The sequence below is a fragment of the Babylonia areolata genome, chromosome 27, assembly GCF_041734735.1.
Source record: "Babylonia areolata isolate BAREFJ2019XMU chromosome 27, ASM4173473v1, whole genome shotgun sequence".
NCBI classification, from domain to species: domain Eukaryota; kingdom Metazoa; phylum Mollusca; class Gastropoda; order Neogastropoda; family Buccinidae; genus Babylonia; species Babylonia areolata.
In genome coordinates, this window is record NC_134902.1 from 2,360,863 (window position 1) to 2,387,496 (window position 26,634).

General features: G+C 41.8%; 1 protein-coding gene across 1 annotated transcript in view; it reads left to right on the forward strand.

Annotated features, from left to right (window-relative positions):
- The window catches only part of LOC143301390 (fatty acyl-CoA reductase 1-like), a 30,903-nt gene extending 10,738 nt beyond the window's left edge, over positions 1-20,165 (forward strand). Inside the window, exons 2-12 of the mRNA XM_076615634.1 lie at positions 2,130-2,305; positions 5,317-5,389; positions 7,093-7,199; positions 7,820-7,997; positions 8,622-8,666; positions 9,612-9,798; positions 11,056-11,137; positions 12,349-12,438; positions 15,127-15,256; positions 16,779-16,906; positions 18,839-20,165. Of these exons, the coding sequence (XP_076471749.1) occupies positions 2,130-2,305; positions 5,317-5,389; positions 7,093-7,199; positions 7,820-7,997; positions 8,622-8,666; positions 9,612-9,798; positions 11,056-11,137; positions 12,349-12,438; positions 15,127-15,256; positions 16,779-16,906; positions 18,839-18,995 (1,353 nt within the window). The 3' untranslated portion in view covers positions 18,996-20,165. The remainder of the gene's footprint in view (positions 1-2,129; positions 2,306-5,316; positions 5,390-7,092; positions 7,200-7,819; positions 7,998-8,621; positions 8,667-9,611; positions 9,799-11,055; positions 11,138-12,348; positions 12,439-15,126; positions 15,257-16,778; positions 16,907-18,838) is intronic.
- The last annotated feature ends 6,469 nt before the right edge of the window (positions 20,166-26,634 follow it).

Genomic DNA, 26,634 nt, shown 5'->3' on the forward strand with positions numbered 1-26,634 from the left:
AGATTTTTACGATCTCACAGGTCAACATATGTGCAGACCTGCTAGTGCCTGAACCCCCTTCGTGTGTATACGCAAGCAGAAGATCAAATACGCACGTTAAAGATCCCGTAATCCATGTCGGTGTTCGGTGGGTTATGGAAACAAGAACATACCCAGCATGCACACCCCCGAAAGCGGAGTATGGCTGCCTACATGGTGGGGTAAAAACGGTCATGCACGTAAAAGCCCACTCGCGTATATGCGAGTGAACGTGGGAGTTGCAGCCCACGAACGCAGAAGAAGAAGATGATACGGCTTTTATACTCTGTCTGGAAGAGTCCATATCTCTCAATTTTTTTGTATTTTTTGTATTTTATATTTCTTTTTATCACAACAGATTTCTCTGTGTGAAATTCGGGCTGCTCTCCCCAGGGAGAGCGCATCGCTACACCACAGTGCCACCCATTTTTTTGGTATTTTTTACTGCGTGCAGTTTTATTTGTTTTTCCTATCGAAGTGGATTTTTCTACAGAATTTTGCCAGGAACAACCCTTTTGTTGCCGTGGCTTCTTTTACGTGCGCTAAGTGCATGCTGCACACGGGACCTCGGTTTATCGTCTCATCCGAATGACTAGCGTCCAGACCACCACTCAAGGTCTAGTGGAGGGGGAGAAAATATCGGCGGCTGAGCCGTGATTCGAACCAGCATGCTCAGATTCTCTCGCTTCCAAGGCAGATGCCTTACCTCTAGGCCATCACTCCAATATATATATATGTGTCTGTATGTATGCTAAGCTGCATTGATTGATTGATACAGATACTTGTGTCGTCCCTCAGTCATGGACCTAGCTCTTTACAGACACGGAGTCATTTGCACAACAGACAGAGAACTGCCTTTAGGCACTCATTATTCACTTCCTGTGTTGTTCAGTCAGGCTTCAGTTTACGTACACACACACACACACACACACACACACAATGATCAATACAAAAATACTTTATTATAGTTCTCTAAATGAGACATTGTTGATCAATATGTTTTTGGAAGATAAAAAAAAGTGAATAGAAAAAAGAGGAGGTGGTGGGTGTGTGGGGGGAGGGGGGTGGGAGAAAAGAAAGGCATTTTATCCACAGAACAACACGGTTTGATAATTCACTTAAAATAGAAAGTCACAGACAAATGTTTAACACAGCACAAGCTCCAACAGCACTTCCTGTGTCCAGTGATCCAAACTGTGCAAATTCCCCATTAAAAAAGAAACAATGAATTTTTAAAGAAATAATGACAATGAATGAATGAAATGAATGATAAAACCAGTCCATAGAATGAAACATGGTCAGTGCAGTATACTGACAACTGTGAATGGATCCAGTAAGAAAAAATCCACATGTTATTGTCACTCTGTGTTCTGTATCAAGGACAGTAACGACTGTAACTTTCTTCAAACACAGTCTAATCATTATTTGATAACTGTTGATTTCTCCATTAATGGTAACCTCCCTTTATAGGATGGCACTGTGTCTGGTGTGTTTGATATGAAAGCAATAAGTATAATGGAATGAGTCTTTTGGACTGATAACTGATTGAGAACAAATATCAAATGACATGTTAACATGTGTAAACTTAAGATTCATGATCTGATATGTATATTCTTTGTTCATAAAATTGTACAATGTTAACATGTTACATTCATGTAATTGTTTTAATTCATAAATACTAAAAAATCAAGTCCATATTTCCATTGCTGATCTAATAAAGAGAAGGAGTCTTTTATTTAGAAATAAGTAAAAGTCAAGTCCATATTTTTTTCACAAATTTAATTAAAAGAAAATAAATTTTAAAGTCTTTCCTTTAGAACTAAATGAATAATCTCCCTTTGATGAACGTACGTCTTGGAAGACCCGGACTTTGAGAGGAAGGTGGTGGATAGATAAATAAATAACCTCCCTTTGATGTACGTGTTTCAGCTGTTTGACAGACTGCGGAGGGAGCAGCCGGACTTTGAGAGGAAGGTGGTGGATAGATAAATAAATAACCTCCCTTTGATGTACGTGTTTCAGCTGTTTGACAGACTGCGGAGGGAGCAGCCGGACTTTGAGAGGAAGGTGGTGGATAGATAAATAACCTCCCTTTGATGTACCTGTTTCAGCTGTTTGACAGACTGCGGAGGGAGCAGCCGGACTTTGAGAGGAAGGTGGTGGCGGTGAGCGGGGACATCATGTTGCCGGACCTGGGGATCTCAGAGGAGGACCGACACATGCTGGAGGACGGAGTTCACCTCGTCTTCCACAGCGCCGCCACCGTCAGATTTGATGAAACACTCAGGTACATGTGGGGAGGATGCTTTTCTTTTCTTTTCTTTTTTGCTGCCCCATCATCTGCACCGTTTCAGTGGCATTACTCCCACACATTTATTCAGAGTCCCCCATACATAGCCACACCAGTGTTCGTCCGTCACAGTCCCAGTGCCGGCAGTCCACAAGGAATCATCGTTGTTTTGTCGCCAGGCGGCTACACACCAGAGGAGACCCTGCACTGCTGCTGAGTCACTTCGATGGTGTTCGGTAGTGCCTGTTCTGACACAACATTCTTTGGACACCACCTACTAAGCCCCCCCTACTGATGACAATAATGGCTTAGTCGTGGAGCCAGACTGAGAGAGCGTCCCTCCCAGAGTGGATACTTTTTTCTTTAACTCTTTCACCGCCAAGTTTCTGTGCGATGAACGCGCCCCAGGGCCAAATTTTTTTTTTTTAACTCAGAGCTCTCGGTCACAGGCTTAGCCTCACGTACAAGTAACACAATGGACTTGTTCATTTCAAACTGGGTCAGGGAGTGAAGGTTTGTCATTGTTCAGTTACGCAGGAAACTGGCTGCAGCTGTCATGCTTTGTTGCAATGTGAAACACAGTCCTTTTAACATGACCCCATAATGTTGACTTAAGTCACCTAGTATGGCAGTGCACTGTTCAGTCAACAAATCAAATCAAATCAAATTATGGTGCTTAGAGCCTCGCAGACCACTAAGGCCATCTCAAGGCTATCGCCGCATTAGCACCTACTTCAAGTCACTAGAGTCGCCAATGGCAGTGAAAGAGTTAAATGGCTGGTGTCTTGTACCTCCCTCTTTGAAGATGTCGTAGCGGACAGGGTCAGGTGTCAGACTCTGATCCAGTGTTCACCAGCAAAAAGATTTCGGGGCTGTGTTTCCGCATGGTGTTGTGTCCTGGGGGGAGGGGCGCTTTACTCTGGTTTTCCTCGCTCCTCCCAGGTGGGAATGGGTACCTGGTTTATGTTGGGGATGGTACCTGGTTTTTGTTGGGGATGGTACCTGGTTTTTTGTTGGGGATGGTACCTGGTTTTTGTTGGGGATGGTTTAAATGGCAGAAGAGGATTAGGCCCTGCCTACCTGTGCCTAGCCCTTGACATAAAGGATATGAATTCACTACACTGATGGCTCTGATGGCTATACGCTGAATAGCCGAAAAAAGTGTAAGACGAGACAGAGCGTAAACCTGACAAGATGGCGTGGAGAGCCATGGCCAAAGGAATGATTAAGCGCTTATAGTTTTTAGAGGCGTTTGATTGGCTGAGAGTGGCTGGGCCCGTCTTTTCACTGTTAGCCACGCGAAATTTGGCCAAGCAGAGCAAACCAATAGGCCTAGTTTGCATCAGTTTGACATGGTAAGTATATTTAACACAAAACATGGAGTATAATACCAACTCCTCCTGTTTCCCTTATGTGTCATCAGTGTTTAGTTTTTCCCTTTTTTTTGTGCATATTAGTTGGTCATTAATTTATGTCTGTATATCACTGTATGTAACTGAAGTGAGTGTAGACTCTGGGAAAGGAGAGGAAATTGTGTGTGTGTGCTTAAGAGTATACATCCTTGAACTGTGTGTTTTTTATGTGACAGGTATATTTCATTTTGCGTTGTTCAGCATGTCCTGAAGGCTTACCACTACAGCTGTTTGTCATTATTCAGCATGAGCAGTCTGCAACAGAGCGCAGGCATACATACATACCGCTCAGTCATGTTTTTTTTTGGCTGTGAAAACATGGGAGGGGGGAAAAAAAAAGAGAACAGAAGGTGAAACCTAATTAGCAAGATACGCCGTCAGTAGCTTAATTTAAGTGCCTGGAGTACGGTACAGTACTCAGCACCCTGTTCTCTGGAGACCTTGTAATACTTACACCTTTTATCATCAGGGATTATGTACAGTGAATGAGTAACACAAGGTGACGTCATTCACGGCACCTTTATCACACACGTGGTGTTACGATGGCACTGGATGTCAGTGACATGTAGTGTGGACTGATTGCCAATGATGCCAATGACATATATGATAATGGTGTTGACTGATAGTGAATGATGGCCCTGTTTTGTGGAGCTGATAGGGAAATTGCACAGCATGATGTTTATCACAAATAGCGTGAGCTTTATTAAGTGGCCTGATCTTTACTACGAATAGCATGGTGTTTATTATGAACTGGATATAGAGCAGTTAACTAACGAAAGAGTTAATAGTAGCAGATTGAAGCATGCTTTTTTTGTTGTTTTTTGGGGGGGGTTTTTTTTTTTTTTTAGGTTGTTAATTGTGGGTTATTTGATGGATATGAATTGGAAGATGACTTTGTTGGTGCTGTGTTTAGTGTGTGTTTGTGAACATGTATGTGTGTGCATACATTGTTACAGATTGTGTGTGTGTGTGTGTGTTTACTGCAATTTCTCTGGGCTTTCTGCAGACGAAGAGGAAGTTTCGGTGAACCAGTATGACTTGAGCTATTTTGTCAAAGATGTAGATTGACTGTTTACTGTCAAATTTACCTGGTCATTTTCATTGTTTTTCTCTGCTTGTGCCCTTTTGGAATGTTCTTCGGCTCATGTTTCATCTCACCACATTTGTCAGTTTCACATTTGGATTATAATCTTCATTTGTTGATTTTTGGTACGCCTTATGCACTATGTGTGTCATATCTGTGCCTTGATTAGGATTTGTTTCAAAGACAGGGGGCGAGGGGGGTGGTACACCATATGCTCTGCATGGCATTGTAGGCCTAAGTAAAAGTATGGTATACAACTTCATTGTTTGATGATTTTTTGGGTTTTTTTGTGTTTTTTCCATGATTCTTTAGTTTGAGGAATCGTGTGATATTTTTCATGACTGATCTTTCATGGCTGCTGTAATGCTGCCTTTGTTTTCTTTGTGTGTGTGTGTTTTGTTTGTTAGATACATACATACATATATATATATATATATATATATATATCCGTCAAGGACCTGAACTCTTTTTTATGTTTATATTTCTTAATTTCATTTATTTGTTTTTTCCAGAGTTGCAGTGCAGATGAATATAGTGGCTGTGCAGAAGATGATCAGTCTATGTCGCAAATTTAAACACCTTCAAGTGAGTTATCAGTTGTAAGAGTTAGACAAGCATGTTTTTGTTTTGTTTTCTTGTTTTTTCATTAAAAAAAAAAGTATGCTTGTGAATGTTTTGTAATTGTGCTCATTTAGTTTAAAGGCTTGTGTCTGTGAATCACACCCCCTCCCCTCTTCTCACTTTGCGTCTCTACATGTATAGAGTGATTGTATGTGTGTGTGTGTTTGGATGTATGGTTGTGTGAGTGTATGTGTGTGTGTGAGTGTATGTGTGTGTGTGTGTGTTTGGATGTATGGGTGTGTGAGTGTATGTGTGTGTGTGAGTGTATGTGTGTGTGTATTTGGATGTATGGGTGTGTGAGTGTATGCGTGTGTGTGAGTGTATGTGTGTGTGTGTTTATGTGTGAGTGTGTGTGTGTGCTCGAGTTTGTGTGTGTGTGTCTGTCTGTCTGTCTGTCCATGTATGTATGTTTTGATGCGTGGGTGTGTGAATTTGTGTTCATTCTTTTGTTGAATGTCTCTCCATGATTGTGATTTTAGACAGAAAAATCTGCTCCTTCCCCCCCCACCCCCCCGCATCCCCCCCACCGTCCCCCCGCCCCCTCCCACCCCACTCCTTTCTCATCTCATCACACCTTGTCCCCTCCCTCTTTTCCTCAGTATGGAATGAATAGATATATCATTATATGTATATAAATAAATAGAATAAGGAAAAGAAAGATTGAAAATAAAACAAGAAACTAAAACAGTCAGCAGTCAAGTTGAGTGATGGCCTAGAGGTAACACGTCCGCCTAGGAAGCAAGAGAATCTGAGCGCACTGGTTTGAATCATGGCTCGGCTGCCGATGTTTTCTCCCCCTCCACTAGACCTTGAGTGGTTGTTTGAACGCTAGTCATTCAGATGAGACGTTAAACCAAGGTCCCGTTTGCAGCATGCATTTAGCGCATGTAAAAGAACCCACGGCAACAAAAGGGTTGTTCCTGGCAAAATTCTGTAGAAAAATCCACTTCGATAGGAAAAACAAATAAAACTGCACACAGGAAAAAATACAAAAAAAAAAAAAAGGGTGGCGCTCTCAGTGTAGCAATGCGCTCTCCCTGAGGAGAGCAACCGGAATTTCACACAGAGTGGTCTGTTGTGATGAAAAAGAAATACAACTACAAATACAATACAACAGAAAGGCAATGGGGCTCCTCATTAAACTTTGAACTATTTTCAAACGAATGTCAGTTATTAGATAGAATGTTGCCAGTGGAAACAGATGGCACTGTAAATATTTTAATTGAACTCTGTGTGTATGTGTGTGTGCAGATGCACAAAGGATTGTTCCTTCACAAACTGTTATCATGTTCCCATTGTTTCTGGCTTTCATCAGTGTGTGTAGGTTTGTGAGTGTGTGTGTGTGTGTGTGTGTGGGTATATTACTCTGTGGGTGTGTGCGTGGGTGTGTGTGAGTATGTAACTTGTGCATGTGTGTGTAAATGTGTATGCAAATGCACATAATTTTGTTCCTTCACAATTTTTTTTTTAATTATAATTTTCCCCTTGTTGCATGCTTTTGTCCATTTGTTTGTATGTGTGTGTGTGTGTGTAACTCTGTGTTTGTGTGTGTGACTGTGTGTGTGTGTGTGTGTGTGTGTGTGTGTGTGTGTGTGTGCACTTGCACATGCACATGCACATGGACTTGATCCTTCACAAACCATGTAACAGTTCTCCCATTCTTGCAGGCTTTTGTCCACGTGTCAACAGCCTACGCCAACTGTGATCATTCCCACATCAATGAAGCCATCTACAAGCCAGCTGTGGAGCCTCAGAAAATCATTGACGTGCTTGAGTGAGTTATTTGTGTGTGTGTGTGTGCGTGTGCGTGTGTGTGTGCTGTATCAGGCTCAAACACACAGGACTGATATTATTGCTGTTGTTGGTGTTGATGATGTCCAGAAAATGTTATGGGTGAAGCTTCTTTTGTGTGTGTGTGTGTGTGAGAGAAACAGATGGAGTGGTACACTGACGAGTGTTCACACGTCTGTACACATGAATGCACACAGCCACAGATACACACAGACATGCACATATATAAATGTACAGACACACACATCTACAGACAACACACACAGACACAGACAGACAGACACACACACACACACAGAAACAGACAAGCACACATACAGACAGACGCAGAAACTGACAGACAGACAGACTCACACACACACACACACACACACACACACACACACACACACACACACACACACACACATACCACACCACACCACACACACACACCACACCACACACACACCACACACACACACACACCACACCACACCACACACACACACACACACACACACACACACACACACACACACACACACACACACTCTTACATGGCCATATATGACCACACACCACTCCCCCCCCCCCAACCCCCCTCCCTGTACGCGGTGCCAGGTGGATGGATGACGACATGCTGGAGTTGTTCACCAAGAAGCTGCTGAAGGACAAGCCCAACACCTACACCTACACCAAGCAGCTGGCAGAGTGGGTGCTGCTTACACAGGGCTCCGATCTCCCCATCGCTGTCGTCAGGCCGTCCATCGTGGGCGCCACCTGGAAAGAGCCCTTCGCTGTGAGTTGCAGTGTGTGGGACTGTTTTCGGGTTGGAAGATTTTTTTTGGTTTTTTTTTGTTTTGTTTTTTGTCTGTGACACAAACACTGACTGTGATTCGTAGTGAGGCAGATACACACTGGATAATGATTTGTTGTTGAATTGGAACTGGTCACAGCATTTTACAGACAATTATTTTGATATATATTTATGTAGGAATTATTAGATTTTTGTTTTGCTTTTGTACAGTGAGGACATAGATAATGACAATGACATGTACGTTATCATTGCTATAAAGTCTGGTTTTTAGTAACTGGTACAGTTCTTTAATTTTTTTTTCTGTTTTAATCATTGGATTAAAAAGAAGAAAATAAATGATAGGTATGAAGCCAGAAATGGCCCAAAACACCAGAGACCAGACCAGCATGTGACTGTGTGTTTGTCTCCTGTCAGCAACACCAGAAACAGGATGGGCAACACATGAAACAAACGTAACCATGGAATGTTTATTACAGACCAGTATTTACTGTCTTCATTTCAGTGTATATGAATGATAGCCTAATACAACAGCTGTTGAACTGTGTATATGTGAATATATTCGCTCGTTATGTTGTTGTTTTTTTGTTTGTTTGTTTGTTTTTTCAGGGCTGGATCGACAATTACAATGGTCCCAGTGGATTATGCATTGCTGTAAGACGTTTTGTTTGATACTTTTGACATTGTCAGGTGATTGTGTCTGTATTGTAAGTGATAAAATGGAGGATGAGAGAAGTGCAGGGTTTGTTCTGAGGGTTGTTGGGATGGAGGGGTGGGGGAGAAGGAGAACTTCAGCAAAGTCTTTGTTGGTGTTTTGTCACTTTGTCAACACAATAGTAGGAATCGCTTGGGGAATAAATAGATTATATGGATATTCATTTATGAACACACACACAGACACACACACACACACACACACACACACACACACACACTCATAGATAGATAGATGGATAGATAGATATATCAATTGATAGACAGGTATATATTTTTTATATCTATGTGCTTATGATTTATCAAGTAGTATTATTTCGCAGTCTGTATTAATGTACAGGCTGGTCTGATTTCTAAAGACTTTAGAAATGACTTCAGATAAAACCTGAAACTGACTCTCAGGAAATACAAGAAGGGACCAACTGTCACACTTCAGTGTTTCAGACACCAAGTCACTCCCACCCTGCATACTGAAATAGAAAAGAAGAAGAAAACAAAGAAGAAAAAGAATAAGTGAATTTTAACGCTGCAAGCAAGAATATATTGAATTGTGTGTTCAGTTCTGTCCCTCTGGTTTTTGCATCAACTGTTCCTGATGGTCAGATTTGGGGAAGGCATGTACATATTATTAAGTTTACTTGTATATGTTAAGTTTCTTCTTCCTTCTTCTTCTTCTTCTTCCTCTTCCTCTTGTTGTTGTTGATGTTCTTCTGTGGGTTGTGACTCCCACATTCAGTCACATACGCGAGTGGGCTTTTACATGTACGACAGTATTTACCTGCCATGCTGGCAGTCATGCTCCATTTTAGGGAGGATATTAAGTTAACATGTATATACATTACACGTTATGAAGTTTAGACCTGTTTGTTTCCCCCCTCTGGGCAGCTGGGGAAGGGCATCCTGCGGTCGATGAAGGGAGAGTGCAGCGCCCTTGCGGACATCGTGCCGGTGGACATCCCCATCAACGTCATGATCACTGTGGCCTGGTACACCGCCCTGGCCCGACCCAGACAGCTGATGGTCTACCACACCACCACCGGCAACCTCAACCCCTTCACCTGGGGAGAGATGGGTCTGTGTGATCTTTTGTGTGGGTCTGGGGTGGGTGGGGGTAGGGACCTTTTGTGTGGGTCTGGGGTGGGTGGGGGTAGGGACCTTTTGTGTGGGTCTGGGGTGGGTGGGGGTGGGGACCTTTTGTGTGGGTCTGGGGTGGGTGGGGGTGGGGACCTTTTGTGTGGGTCTGGGGTGGGTGGGGGTGGGGACCTTTTGTGTGGGTCTGGGGTGGGTGGGGGTAGGCGATCTTTTGTGTGGGTCTGGGGTGGGTGGGGGTAGGCGATCTTTTCATACCAACACTGGCAACCTCAACCCCTTCACCTGGGGAGAGATGGGTCTATAGGATCTTTTTCACATGTCTGGGAGGGGTGGGGGGACCTTTTGCATGGGTGTGGGAAGAGGGGGAGGGGGGGGGGAAGTTTTCACACCACCAATGGCAGCCTCATCCTATTCACCTGGGGCGAGATGGGTCAGTGCAACCTTTTGTGTGGGTCTGGGAGTTGGGTGGGGTCTTTTTCATGTGTCTGGGAGGGGGGAGAGGGGGAAATTTTCACACCACCAACGGCAGCCTCAACCCCCTTCACCTGGGGCAAGATGGGTCAGTGGTAACTTTTTCATGTGTCTGGGAGGGGTGGAGATGGGTTGGTATGACCTTTGGCATTTGTCTGGGAGGGGGGTTGGGTGAGTGTGATCTTTACACAAATTTGGGGGTGGGGGGGGGGAGGTAGGCGGGGTTGATCTTTTCACATGTCTGGGAGATTTTAGGGGGGGGGGGGGGAGATAGGGGTGTGTGATCTTTTCACATGTCTGGGAGATTTTAGGGGTGGGGGGCGGGGTAGGGCGTGGGGGGGAGATGGGGGTGTGTGATCTTTTCACATGTCTGGGAGATTTTTTACTGGGAGATTTTAGGAGTGGGGGGGGGGTTGGTGGAGGGGAGATGGGGGTGTGTGATCTTTTCACGTGTCTGGGAGATTTTTTACTGGGAGATTTTAGGAGTTGGGGGGGGTTGGTGGGGTTGGTGGAGGGGAGATGGGGGTTAGAGGGGATAGGGGAGGATCTTATCACATATCTGGGAGGTTTTTTTTAGGGGACGGAGGGGGTGTGTGTGTGATCTTTTCTAGTTTCTTGGAATTGAACAGATGATTCTCTACTGTCAGCTGTTCTCTCCACGTGCCCATGCCTGTACATTCCCTTGCACACACCACAAAAACTGTAAACTACCGATATGTTTTAAAACAGCTGATGGATACGATTGTGTTGTGTTTGTGGGTGACAGAGAACATAGTGCTGGATTCCTTTAAGCGAACGCCCCTGGATTCCTGCTTCCGACGGCCAAAGCTGATCTTCACAAGGAACAGGTGAGATGTGCTCTTTGCTGTATTAGTGCTGCATACCGGACCTTGTTTTATCGTCTGAATGACTAGGCCCTCAGTTTGATTTTCCGGTCAAACTTGGGAGAAAGGGCGCGACTGGGAATTGAACCCTCACGGACACTGTATTGACAGATGAATGTCTTAACCATTGTGCCATCTACCACCTTTACTGGTCAGGTCAGGGGCATAGCCCTTGCTACTGGTACCATGTAACCCAGTACTACCTGCCGCATGTGAAGTCTCTCAACGACTGGACCAGGCGGAGGAGGAAACCTTTCCCAACAGCTGTGAAGGCAGAAGAGGGTGACCAAAGGGCAGGGGGAGCTCTTATCCTTGGCTGGAAGTCCCCCTAGGACACGGAGCTCTGAAGAAAAAACCTGCACCTGCCGAGGCCATCCTACACGTGGCAGTATCTGCACCTGTGGGACTGTGAGCGTCGGTAGGCAAGAGAGTTGGGAAGGGACTGCACACCTGTGCTGGTCAGGCAATCAGGCTAATGTCGGAACGACGAGCTTAAGGAGAAGTGTGAGCGAAGGAAGCAGGGTTCAACTTCTGGAGACGTTTTCCCTTGCAACACCTGTGGGAAGTGCTGCGCATCCAGAATCGGCCTCTTCTCCCATATGAGGACACACACCGACAGATAAGCCTGCCTGCCTACTCATCCGTCAGTCCGATGGGAGACTCCATCAGTGCACGGACATAAACAGTGCCAATCGTGGCCAGAACCCATGTGGTCATGTTGTTCAGGGATCGGGGCCTGGTTCTGTGAGGGTGACGTTGTAGTGTTCGTGGGGGTGCTACTCTGGGTGTGAGGTCCGTCTGGCCTTGTGAAGGGTGTCCTGAAGGGGGGTGGAGTCCTGGCTGTTTTTCTGGCATTAATAAACACACACCGACAGATAAGCCTGCCTGCCTACTCATCCGTCGGACCGACGGGAGACTCCATCATCATCATCTACCACCTCAGCTTAGTAAGGACACATGCTTTCAACCTAATGTGGGTGCTGTGGCTGAGCAGCAAGATGAGTAACAGTTTGTAAATAGATTGTGAAGGAAGTGTCCTCTTTCCTGATTTTGTTGTTGTTACCATTGGGAACAACATGTTCGCCATCAAGACTTTGCCTGTATTGTTTCAGTGAACCCAGACTTGCAGCACCTGTCTAATGATTTGTGTGTGTGTGTGTGTGTGTGTGTTCCAGTTACGTGCACGACTACCTGCTGTTTGTCAGTCACATCATACCTGCACACCTGGCGGACGTGGGCTACCGGCTGATTGGTCAGAAGCCAAGGTCAGTCAGTTGAATGGGGAGGGGAGGGAGGGAGGAGTGGGTGCTTTGTGGGATTTGGGGCTGGGCATGTATAAGGCTTATTGTATGTCTGTGGGTTTTTTTTGGGGGTTTTTTTGTGCCATTGTGTGATGGCTCATGTTTGCAGTGTGTATTGTTGTCTTGGTGTGTATTGGTTGTCACTTCTTGTCTGCCTTCATGTAGTGTTCTATGTCATTATGCACTGTTTTATGTGTGTTGTTTCATGGGAGGTGTTTAGAGCTCACTGTAAGGGGAGTTTTGCGCCTTATTCTTATTTGCTCGTGGGCTGCAACTCCCACATTCACTCTTATTTACAGGTGGGCTTTTATATGTGGCAGTGTTTTTACTGGGCCTTGTAGGCAGCCGTACTCTGTTTTCAGGGGCGTGATTGCTGGGTGTGTTGTTGTTTCCATAACCCACTGAACGCTGACATGGATCACATGATCTGTAGTGTGTATATTTGATCCTCTGCATGCGTATCACTCAAAGGGGGATCGGGTACCAGGTCTGCGCATGTGCTGACTTGGGAGATCTCTATCCTTAAACCCTCCAGATGTGACCAAAAAAAAACAGGGATCAAAACTCAAGAAACTGAGGTGACAGTCTAGTGCTGCACCCGTCTGCACCTTATAAGTAGTGTTGTTTTTGACTCACTTATGTAAACAAAGTGAGTCTATGTTTTAACCCGGTGTTCGGATGTGTGTGTGTGAGTCTGTGTGTCCGTGGTAAACTTTAACATTGACATTTTCTCTGCAAATACTTTGTCATTTGATACCAAATTAGGCATAAAAATAGGAAAAATTCAGTTCTTTCCAGTCATCTTGTTTAAAACAGTATTGCACCTCTGGGATTGGCAGAAAAAATAAAAAATGAAGCCTAATTATATGCAAACTGCATTTACTGTTATATTTATATTTTTTGTATTCTCTAAACTTGGCACTTTGATCTGATATTCTGACCCAACAACAAGAGCAGTCATCATTTTTTGTTCAAACAGGAACTTCTTTTGCTCAGCATGGAAGTTTTATTTATTTTGCAAACGTTTTTGGTGCAGATAGTAAAAAAGGGAAATTACTCTGTAATTAATGCTAGGGGACTTAATTTGCCACAAGTGAGTCTTGAAGGCCTTGCCTCTCTTGTTTTGATAAGTGTTGTTGAGGTGTTGTGTGGAGGGTTGGGAGGAAGAGTGGGACTGTGGTTTGGGTGTTGCAGTTGGGTCGTGTGCATTGTTTGGGCGTTGTGATGTGCGCAGTTGGTTTTTGGGGTGATTAATTGGTTTCTGGGGTGTTTACTTTGGAACATTGAGTTGAGTATGTGCTTTTGATGCAGTGTCTTGTCATAGTTTGTTGAGTATGTGCTTTTGACGCAGTGTCTTGTCATAGTTTGTTGAGTGTGTGCTTTTGACGCAGTGTCTTGTCATAGTTTGTTGAGTATGTGCTTTTGATGCAGTGTCTTGTCATAGTTTGTTGAGTATGTGCTTTTGATGCAGTGTCTTGTCATAGTTTGTTGAGTATGTGCTTTTGATGCAGTGTCTTGTCATAATTTGTTGAGTATGTGCTTTTGATGCAGTGTCTTGTCATAGTTTGTTGAGTATGTGCTTTTGATGCAGTGTCTTGTCATAGTTTGTTGAGTATGTGCTTTTGATGCAGTGTCTTGTCATAGTTTGTTGAGTATGTGCTTTTGATGCAGTGTCTTGTCATAATTTGTTGAGTATGTGCTTTTGATGCAGTGTCTTGTCATAGTTTGTTGAGTATGTGCTTTTGATGCAGTGTCTTGTCATAGTTTGTTGAGTATGTGCTTTTGACGCAGTGTCTTGTCATAGTTTGTTGAGTATGTGCTTTTGATGCAGTGTCTTGTCATAGTTTGTTGAGTATGTGCTTTTGATGCAGTGTCTTGTCATAGTTTGTTGAGTATGTGCTTTTGATGCAGTGTCTTGTCATAATTTGTTGAGTATGTGCTTTTGATGCAGTGTCTTGTCATAGTTTGTTGAGTATGTGCTTTTGATGCAGTGTCTTGTCATAGTTTGTTGAGTATGTGCTTTTGATGCAGTGTCTTGTCATAATTTGTTGAGTATGTGCTTTTGATGCAGTGTCTTGTCATAGTTTGTTGAGTATGTGCTTTTGATGCAGTGTCTTGTCATAATTTGTTCATGTCTGCTTCCTTAGTTGGACCAACCTGCATGTTCTGATGGATGGTATATACATAAAGCAATGTTTCTGAATGGAACTGTTGTAATTGTAAATCATTCAGAGGAGAATGAAAGGCACAGTATAATTCTTCTTCTTCTTCTTTTAATTTTAATTCTTTTTCTTTCTCCTCCTTCTTCTTTTTTTCTTCTCCTTTTCCTTCTCCTTCTTCATCATCATCATCATCATCATCTTCTTCTTCTTCTTCTTCTTCTTCTTCTCTTTCATCTTCTCCTTCTCTATTATCACCATCATCTTCTTCTCTTTCATATTCTTCTCTATCGTCATCTTCTTCTCTCTCTTTCATATTCTCCTTCTCTATCATCATCATCTTCTTTCTCTTTCATCTTCTCCTTCTCTATCATCATCATCTTCTTTTTCTTCTCTTCTTCTACTTCTTCTCCTCCTTCTTCATCATCTTCATCGTCGTCATCTTCTTCTCTTTATTTATTCATTTATTGATGTTATTTTTCACAACGATCAGGATGGTGAAGACGTATAGGAAGCTGCACCGCTCACTGGACACCCTCAGTTTCTTCACCTGCAACTCCTGGACCTGGGTCAACAACAACTCTGAGATCCTCCGCCACCAGCTGTGTCCTGAAGACCTCAAGGTGGCACCACTGTTTAATAATAATAATAATAATGATGTAATAATAATGGATACTTATATAGCACACTATCCAGAAATCTGCTCTAGGTGCTTTACAAAAACGCTTTTGTTAACATAAAACATTACATACACCGTTTCACACATACATCCACACACTGCAGGTAATAACTAGTATTCCTAATGTAAAAGAAAGAATTAAGAAACATTATTTGAATATAATTATAAGCATAGCCTACTATACTGCACATTGATTATAATAGACAGATAAGATATGAATAAAGATAAATTGCGGAAAACCGCAACCAGATAATCAGCACACACACACACCCGCACCCCCCCCCCCCACACCCCCACCCACCCCACACACACGTGGATTACTTGATTAAACAAGAGTAATAAACATATGTTCTCAAATAAAAGCATTTCACATATTCGCTTTTAAAACATTGAAATTAATTGATTAATTAAGGTTTTTAGGAGGAATGTGGCAGAGTGGTTGCGATGTTTGTCTGCCAGTTCAGTGTTTGGTGGGGTGGGGGGGGGGGGGGGGGGCCTGGGTTTCATTCCCCCTCTCACCCTTTCTTCCAAGTTTGACTGGGGGCCAGGTGCCATAGCTGAATGGTTAAAGCGTTGGACTTTCGATCTGAGGGTCCTGGGTTCGAATCACGGTGACGGCGCCTGGTGGGTAAAGGGTGGAGATTTTTACGATCTCCCAGGTCAACATATGTGCAGACCTGCCAGTGCCTGAACCCCCTTCGTGTGTATACGCAAGCATAAGATCAAATACGCACGTTAAAGATCCTGTAATCCATGTCGGCGTTCGGTGGGTTATGGAAACAAGAACATACCCAGATTGCACACCCCCGAAAGCGGAGTATGGCTGCCTACATGGCGGGGTAAAAACGGTCATACACGTAAAAAGCCCACTCGTGTATACGAGTGAACGTGGGAGTTGAAGCCCACAAATGCAGAAGAAGAAGAAGAACAAGAAAAAGACTGGAAAATCAAACGGAGATGAGACCCATATCCCACGTCACGAGAGTTATTTATGTTAAATTACGATGTGAATACGATGTGTGACAAGAATTATGAATGTAAAAGTCATGAGTAGCTGTATATATGAATTGACAAGTGTTCTGTAATGTGATTGTATGGCAGGTTTTACAAACGTAGACATTACATGACCAAAGCTACGTAATGTGAATGACAGTGTTTCGTTTACAGGTGTTTCAAATGTGCTTACGATGGGACTGACATACGTTGATAACAGGTGACAGATGTCATGAATGTAACAATGGTGCGACAGGTGTAACAAATGCAATGACATGACGAGAGTCACATTATGTTAATGACAGTGTGACAGATGTTACGCATGTAACAACGAAGTGACAGGCGTAGCAAATGAAATAACATGACAGAATTACACTTGTGTGACAGAAGCTGTGAATGTGACAGTTACTCAACAGGTGTGACAAACACAGTGGCATTAGGAGAGTTACCTGTATGAGTGACGATGTTGTCAGGTGTTCTACTTTGACCCCCGCCCCCTGCACTGGGCGACCTACGTGGAGAACTACTGCATCGGAGCCAAGAAATACCTGTTGAACGAAGACCTGGCCAGCCTGCCAGCCGCTAGGGCACACCTCCGCAAGTGAGTCCACCTGTCCTCTGTAGACATGAGGTGTACAAGGTGCAGGGATACTTTGTTGTGCAGTGAAAGCACGGATTGGTATTACAGATGTTTGACTCGAGGTACAGGAATTCTTTGTTATCATTTAGTGAAAGCACAGATTGATATATAACAGATGTTTGACTCAAGGTACAGGAATTCTTTATCATTTAGTGAAAGTACAAATTGATATAACAGATGTTTGACTCAAGGTACAGGAATTCTTTATCATTTAGTGAAAGCACAGATTGATATAACAGATGTTTGACTCGAGGTACAGGAATTCTTTATCATTAGTGAAAGTACAAATTGATATAACAGATGTTTGACTCAAGGTACAGGAATTCTTTATCATTTAGTGAAAGTACAGATTGATATAACAGATGTTTGACTCAAGGTACAGGAATTCTTTGTTATCATTTAGTGAAAACACAGATTGATATAACAGATGTTCAACTCAAGGTACAGGAATACTTTGTTTTTGTTCAATGAAACCACAGATTGATATAACAGATGTTCAACTCAAGGTACAGGAATACTTTGTTTTTGTTCAATGAAACCACAGATTGATATAACAGATGTTCAACTCAAGGTACAGGAATACTTTGTTTTTGTTCAATGAAACCACAGATTGATATAACAGATGTTTAACTCAAGGTACAGGAATACTTTGTTTTTATCATTTAGTGAAAGTACAGATTGATATAACAGATGTTTGACTCAAGGTACAGGAATTCTTTGTTATCATTTAGTGAAAACACAGATTGATATAACAGATGTTCAACTCAAGGTACAGGAATACTTTGTTTTTGTTCAATGAAACCACAGATTGATATAACAGATGTTCAACTCAAGGTACAGGAATACTTTGTTTTTGTTCAATGAAACCACAGATTGATATAACAGATGTTCAACTCAAGGTACAGGAATACTTTGTTTTTGTTCAATGAAACCACAGATTGATATAACAGGAATACTTTGTTTTTGTTCAATGAAACCACAGATTGATATAACAGATGTTCAACTCAAGGTACAGGAATACTTTGTTTTTGTTCAATGAAACCACAGATTGATATAACAGATGTTTAACTTGTTCTACTCCAGGTTTGTGTTAACTCATACCATGATTACTTCCCCTGTGAACCTGGTACTAGTATTTTCCTGCCAGCACAGGATTCTAATTTCGTTTATTTTTGCTTGATACAGTTGGCGTTCTAAACTGAGCTGTTTGTGGATTCTAGGAGCATAAAAATGAAGCTTTGTTAGACCGATAAAATGGATAATTCTTCATTGATTTTCACCATTTTAGTGAACCACCCAATTTTTTTTTACTGCCGCTGTCTCGTGCTGTGCTGGTCCAGGGGAGTTGTAGCAGGCATGTAGCTGTGGGCTACAATGAGTTAATATAGTATAGGCTCATTTAATGCAGTTTACTGTGCCCAGTGATCTAGACTGTGTTAACACCAAATTAAAAAAACAAAACAACTAGATTACTCACTCTCTTTCTCAAACTCAAACTCTCAGATATCAACCAGAACCTGGAATATATGATCATAAGCATGTGCGCGTGTGTGTGTTTGAATACTCACTCTCTTACTCAAACTCAAACTCTCAGATATCAACCAGAACCTGGAATATATAATCACAAGTGTGTGCGTGTGTGTGTTTGTCTTTGTGTGTGACTAAAGTCTGATGGAATGACACAGGAAACAAATGATCAGCTCCTAAAGGCAGCTCTTAGTTGGCTCTACCCAGGTAGGCAGCCTGTTGTGCAAATGACTCACTCAATGTTCATGTAGGACTCAGAGTTTGGCCTCTGAGGATAAGCTCTACGTGAGTATCCGCATCCTGTATAAGTATCCATATCCATCAGCCAGTCCAAATCCGTCATCATTGTCGTGTTTCTGCGTGCAGACTACGCAACATCCGCTACATGTTCAACACGATGATCGCCGTGGTCTTGTGGCGCACGCTCATCGCACGCTCACAGATCGCCCGCAACGTGTGGTACCTCATCGTCAGCCTCGTTTTCAAGTTCGTCCGCTACTTCCACATCACCAGCACCATGTAAGGGGTCATGGGGTGATCAAGGTCATGGGGTCAAGGTGACTGGGGGTCAAGGTCATGACCTTCTGGATATATACATCACACACACACACACGGCCGTTCATCATCATCATCTTCTACTTCTTCCAGAGTTAGAGACATATGAAGAAAGACAAAGTGTATGGGGTTTTTTGTGGTTGTGTGTGTGGTTTTTTTTGGTTTTTTTCTATCCTTGGTTTTAGGAGTGGGGATGGGTTGTCAGTGGGATGGCCCTTCAGGACATCTGCAACACATGGCCGTTCTTCGTTCTTCTTCTTCTTCTTCTTCTTCTTCCAGACTTGGAGACATACGGAGAAAGTCAGTGTACGGTGATTTTTTGTGTGTGTCGGTTTTTTGATGTTTTTTTTTTTTTTGTTGTTGTTGTTTTTGTGTGGGTTTTTTTCCATCCTTATTCCAGATTCATTTAAGGGGAGGGGAATGTAGCTTTTTTTTTTCTTTTTTTAAGGGATGGGAGGTTCATCCATTGTTTTGTTGTAGTTTTTTGCTGTTGTTATTTGTTTTCCACTCTTCCAAGTCCTTTTACATTCTCAGTGAATGGTTTCTGACAGTGGTAAAGTGGTGAATCGTCGAACGTAGCGTTGCCAACCAGCCCACTTTTCTTTCTGTTTTTTTATGCTTTGTTTTCTGGTTTTCTGTTCTTCCAGGCCTTGTTCCGTTCTTCTTCGTTTTTTCTGGCAGTGGTGAACTGATAAATCACCTACCTCTGCATCACCAACTACCCCCTTTTTTTTCTTATTCATAATCATCTCTTTTTTTTTCTTTTTCTTTTTTTTACACCAGATGTGTAGATTTTAACGGATCATTCCAGCCAACACTTTGATGCCTCTTTGCTGCTTTGAAACTGAAATATCCAAAGCATGAAAACCTTTTTTTTTTTTTTTTTTTTTAATAAATTTGATGCGGATGTGTTGGGCTTGCGGATGAGTAGTACAGCTTAGCGGCCTCTGTTGTTTTTTTCAGAGGGTGGTGGTGCTGGTGGATCAAAGTGTGTCATGATCATAACGATCATGATTTATGCCCATAACGATTGGTAACAAAGTGTGCAAGAGGCATAACTCTGGCTTAACAAAAAGAAAGAAAAAGCAAACGGTGCAGTCAGCCACTCATTTAAATTGTTAAGGAAATGTTTTCCTAGCCTGTTTGTTGTTGATATGCTGGCGTCTAAACTAAAACCACATTTAATTACACATACTTAACCGTGACCCAACTAGTGCAGACTCCGGCAGGGGTCTGACATTCCCCAGCTGTCCTGATTTTGCGCTTTGGAAGTTTCATGAGGTGCAGTGTGAAAGGTCGACTTATTTATTATCGTCAGTTACGTTTTCACTTGTTGTTGTTTTGGTTTTTTTGTTGTTTTTCCAAAGAATTGTTGATTATTTGAATTGATTTTTTTTTTCTGTAGAAGCTTTTCCACAGAATTTTGCAACTGTGAAACAAACACGACTCTTAAGATATTTTAGAACTCATTGACTGTTTGACATTTGTGAGGGTTGTTGTGTTTGAACAGTGGACATTGTAGTTCTGCATTTTTGTTGCTGTTTTTGTTTTGTTTTTTGGTTTTTTGTTGTTGTTTTTCAGAGATTGCTGATTGATTTATTTTTTTATTACCTCAGAAGAATATGAAACCAGAAAATAACTGTGCATTGAGGAAATGTTGATGGGTGAAAGTGTATTTCTGTGGCATAATCCTTGGTACGTGTCGTCAGGGGGGAAGGTTCATGGGTGTGTGTATGTTGGGTGTTTGAGCACAGGAAAGTAGGTCATGTTGGGTGTTTGAAGAAATGTTGACAAGTTGAAATGTAGAGTTGTGTGCATGTGTTTCAGCACAGGAAAGTTGGTCATGTTAGGTGTTTGAAGAAATGTTAACAGGTTGAAATGTAGAGTTGTGTGCATGTGCCAAAGGGATTGTGGGAAGCTTTTCTGGATGATTTGAAATGGGAATACTGCCTTTGATTCCATTTGAAGACATGTTGGTTGGTTAGAAACATAAATACGGTGTATGTATTCCATGGGAATATGTATTTGAAAGCTTCACTGTATGTGAACATGGCCTTTGGTCCGCGTGAAGAAAGGTTTATTGCTTGAAATGTAAAAAATGTGAGTGCGTGTCGCATTTGCATTCCGCTGGAATATGTACACTTGTGAGAAGTTTCTCTGAATGGAAAAAGGCTTTTGATTCGTTTTAAAGAATTCTTGATTGCTTGGAGTGGACTGTCTTTGGTTTGCAGGAGCTTGATTGGTTAGAGTGTTGATGTATTCCACTGGAATATACATGTGGCATTTGACTGGTTGCCAAGTTAATATATTCTGCTGGAATATGTATATTGCATTGGAATAAATGTGTATATATGTGGGCTAGTGGTTGGTTTGAAAAACTTCAGTTGGTTGGCGAATGTTCATATATTCCTTTAAAATATATGTACGGTGTTGGAATGTATGTATATATGTGGGCTTGTGAATAGTTTGGAGAGTTATTGTGTTGGACAATATGTACATATGTGGGCTTGTTTGTTTGGAGAGTTTTGATTGGTTGAAGAGTATTCCAGTGGAATACATGTTCCAGAGGCCATGTTGTGTTTGAACAGAGGGGTTTGTGGGATTGGGGCTTCACCAAGTGTTCTCATTGAACAACGTGTGTGAGATGTTGTGACAACATTTTGAATATCGGGGGAATATAGTTCTGGGTTTTTTTTTGGTTTTTTTATAATTTTTTTTTTTTTATGAAGGATTGTTAGTTGAAAGGTTATTGAGTTAAAAGTGTGGAAAGTGTTGGAATAGATATTGTTATGCATTTGTTAAAAGTGTCTGCTGTGTTGGAATAAATGTGTACCTTTTTTTTCTCTCTCTCTTTTTTTCCTTTTTTTTTTTTTTTGTTTTTGTTTTTTTTGTTTCTTATTTTTACAAATGCTGGTTTAAATTTTAGTATGTAACATTATTTATGCAAGTGTTCAACAACATAGACAAAAACAACACACAAAAAACGAAAAAGTATTGTGTGAGTTAACATTATTACTTGACATTAAACAGATAACTGATTTAGATGCAAGTGTGTACAGCGTTTAAAATTGATAGTTTGCTATCTAACAGTTTGATTTAATATTCAATAAATATTTGTGTAGATGCAAGAATGTGCAAATGTTAAAAAAGATTGTGAGATAACATGTATGTAAATGTTGGTGTAGATGCAAGTATGTGCAAGTGTTAAAAACAGTAATTGTACATCAGTTAGCATTTTTATTTAATATCAAACATGACAGATATGCATTTAATATAGCAGTTTGCCAGTCAGCATTTTTATTTCATATTAAACATTGCAAATTTGCATTTACTATAGCAGTTCGTCGGTCAACATTTTCATTTCATATTTTAACATTATCAGTGATTTTCATCTGCTATTGCTGTTTGCCGGTTATCGTCTTTTATTTAATGATAAACAAATGATAAACATTGAGAGATATTTTTTGCAGTCACTGCAGCAGTCAGTCACTCCCTGGAAGTCGACATAGCCGTGTTGTTTCTGCCTCATCATCTCAGTTCCATTCTGTCAGTGACGTCTGTTGTTGATGGTCAGCCTGGATCCTGACATAGTCTTTGAAGTGGTGCACTAGCTGTTCGGTTTCCAAAAAGAAAGCAGTTTGTTGAAGGTTTTGTTGGTTTCTCAGTCGTAGTTTTTGCACTTGGAAGTTTTCTTTTCTATCAGAGCATGGTGGTTATTTATTTATTTTGTTTGTGTAGTCATTTCTGTTGGTCTTGTTGCATTATTTCTGTTGGTCTTGTGTTCATTTCTCGCAGAGTTCGGCAGAGTTCAACAGCCTCACTTGTCAATTGAGCGTTGTGTAAAAGAACTGGAACAGTTCTATTTCCACCACTGTTTTGTTTCGGTTTGTTTATGTGAAAGGGGACGATTTGGATGAAGACATTAGTTTGGAGGGAGAGGAAGTGAGAGATTCGAAATAAGAAATGTACCACGGAGTCTGGCGTGGCGTAGAAAGCATCATTCTCTTCATCTTTTTTTTTTCTTTTTTTTTTCTTTTTAATCTGCCCCATCACTGATTGTTTACCTCTGTCTACGACCATGAAAAGCACTGGACTCCAGTTTTCCTTGCAGCACCCAGGAATGACTTTGGTTGGGGAAGGTTGAAAGAGGCAGGAAAGGTTTGGGTCCGACGGGCGCAATAGCTGAGTGGTTAAAGCGTTGGACTGTCAATCTGAGGGTCCCAGGTTCGAATCACGGTGACGGCGCCTGGTGGGTAAAGGGTGGAGATTTTTACGATCTCCCAAGTCAACATATGTGCAGACCTGCTAGTGCCTGAACCCCCTTTGTGTGTATATGCAAGCAGAAGATCAAATACGCACGTTAAAGATCCTGTAATCCATGTCAGCGTTTGGTGGGTTATGGAAGCAAGAACATACCCAGCATGCACACCCCCGAAAATGGAGTATGGCTGCCTACATGGCGGGGTAAAAACGGTCATACATGTAAAAGCCCACTCGTGTGCATACGAGTGAACGCAGAAGAAGAAGAAGAAGTTTGGGTCCCACCTCCCTGTGCCGACCTCTAGTCACATGCAGTCTGATTGGACTGCCTTGAAGTAAAAGCCATCACAGAGTGTGGGACTTGTTACCTCCAACTTCGATTGTCTGTTCTTTATTAGTCAGGAAAATGGTTCTGGGATGCTTGGAGTTGGATACATCACAATCAGAAGAAGCTGCTGTTCGGTTTGTTTGAGAAGGTTGTTACGAGGTGTGTTATGATTAATATAGATTATTTTTCATGTAACATCTACAGGCCTATCATGTTCGCCATGGTCAGGAAAGAGTTTTAACGTAAAGAAATGTAGTAGGGATGATTTTCTCTCTCTCTCTCTCTCGCTCTTTTTAATGTTAACCTGAATCTTTTTGGATCATGTAATTCCTGCGTCAGAGGCGCAATGGCAGAATCGATTAGACACCGGACCTCTGCTCCAGCGTTCACCAGTGATCAGGGTTCAAGGCCATGTTGCTTCCATGGGAAAGGCGCTTCACTCTTGATTTTCAACGGGCACTATAGCCTAGTGGTTAAAACGTTGGACTTTCAATCTATGGGCCTGGGGTTCTAACCTCGGGGACGGCGCCTGGTGGGTGAAGGGTGGAGATTTTTCCGATCTCCCAGGTCAACATATGTGCAGACCTGCTAGTGCCTGAACCCCCTTCGTGTGTGTACGCAAGCAGAAGATCAAATACGCACATTAAAGATCCTGTAATCCATGTCAGCGTTCGGTGGGTTATGGAAACAAGAATATACCCAGCATGCACATCCCCGAAAACGGAGTATGGCTGCCTACATGGTGGGGTAAGAACGGTCATACACGTAAAAAGCCCACTTGTGTACATATGAGTGAACGTGGGAGTCGCAGCCCACGAATGAAGAAGAAGAAGAAGCTTGATTTTCCTCACCCCACCCAGGTGGGAACCCTGACTGTGGTTGGCGAAGGTTGAACCAGACAGACGAGAGAACTGGGACCAGCCTTGCCATGCCAAGCTCTGGACACAGTAGATACGACATCACTTCCCCGATGGTTGTAACCAGGCTGTGGGACTTTCACTGAATATTTCTGACTGCCGGAGAGAGATATACTTGTGTCCAGTAGAATGTGCAATAAAACATGCATCACCTTACAGCCTACACAGCATGGAGTTGTATCATGTGATCGGATGCTGAATATTTATTAACATGAGTACTGGTGGTTTTGAGGTGCTGAATATTTATCAAAATGACTACCAATGGTTTTGAAGTACTGAATACTTATTTAAAACGAATACTAACATAACTTAGAATGAACATGAGTACTGATGGTTTTGAGGTGCTGAATATTTATCAAAATGACTACCAATGGTTTTGAAGTACTGAATACTTATTTAAAACGAATACTAACATACCTTAGAATGAATACTAACATGTCAAGTATTATGCCGTTAGTTGATCGAGAAAGTTGTTATAACATCAAAGTCATTGATTAATGTATTGATTATTTAATAATCTGTAACTTGAACAAATTTATTGACTTCATATAAATGTACTGGTCAGAAAGTAAACTATGACTAAAACATATTTATAGATATGATAAACTACTAACATCTTTATTGATCATTTAATATTATACCAATAAAAACTACTAACTTCTTTATTGATCATTTAATATTATACCAATAAAAACTACTAACTTCTTTATTGATCATTTAATATTATACCAATAAAAACTACTAACATCTTTATTGATCATTTAATATTATACCAATAAAAACTACTAACTTCTTTATTGATCATTTAATATTATACCAATCAACAAAGTTTTTCAGTTGCTGTACATGAACACATTTACTTACCCTCATATTGTGAAAACATTGTGTGTCTGTGTGTGTGTGTGTGTGTGTCTGTGTGTTTTAAATGGAATCTTGACACAAATTTACAAATGTAATACTTATAATGAATTTATTGATTTTATGTAAACGCCAAACACATTTATCGTTTATTCAGTAAAATGCCAAATACGCGACCAAGTTTTTTTTTAACAGCTGTGCGCAGCACAAGTTAGCACATCTTATGTTGTGAATATGATTTTTTTTTTTTTAATGGATTAGTGACAAATGTTTAAGGGGATCACTGGTTGTGGAAGTGCTGGTAAGATAATTAGTAGCAGACAAGGGGTTGATTCTGCTGTCTGAAGTTTTAGTATTTTCATTTATTTATTGTCTTCTTTTTTGTTGTTGTTGTTGTTGACATTTCTGGGACGAACATCAGTGGATTCTCATGAAAATTACAACCTGAACAAACATGATTTCTTGTATTATATTGATTAACTGAAGAATCTCTTGGACTGTCTGTGTCATGATTGAAGCGTAGAAAAACATCTTTTTTTTCATCATGATTCTTCCCCTTCCCTGCTTGCCATACCCACCCCCACCCCCACCTTTTCCGCTGTCTCCGTCTGTGGTCTGGTGGTCTGTGCAATATTCTGTGGTGTTTTATTTTCTGTTTAACCCCATGACTGGTGAAGCAGATGAGGTGTGGCGTGAGTATCAAGTGCAATCACTGCTTTTTGTGTGCTGTGTGACGGTGAGTTTGAGGTTGCTGAACAAAATGATCAAATCCCAATGATGAAGAAAGTCCATAGGAATGGTGACTGGCATCCTGACCTTGATCTCTCTCTTTGTGAGGTCACAGACCTTCCCCCGTGGGGATGCCATGGGTCTTTCATTGTAAACAGCATCCCCACACCGTCTAGAAATTTCTTCTTTTCTACTGTCTCTGTGTTTCTGCCTTTCTTTCTTCCTTCACTGTTGTCTCCCTTTTTCTGCCTCCACTGTTGTCTCCCTTTTTCTTCCTTCACTGTTGTCTCCCTTTTTCTTCCTTCACTGTTGTCTCCCTTTCTTCCTCACTGTTGTCTCCCTTTCTCTGCATTCACTGTTGTCTCCCTTCTTCCTCACTGTTGTCTCCCTTTTTCTTCCTTCACTGTTGTCTCCCTTTTTCTGCCTCCACTGTTGTCTCCCTTTTTCTTCCTTCACTGTTGTCTCCCTTTTTCTTCCTTCACTGTTGTCTCCCTTTTTCTGCCTCCACTGTTGTC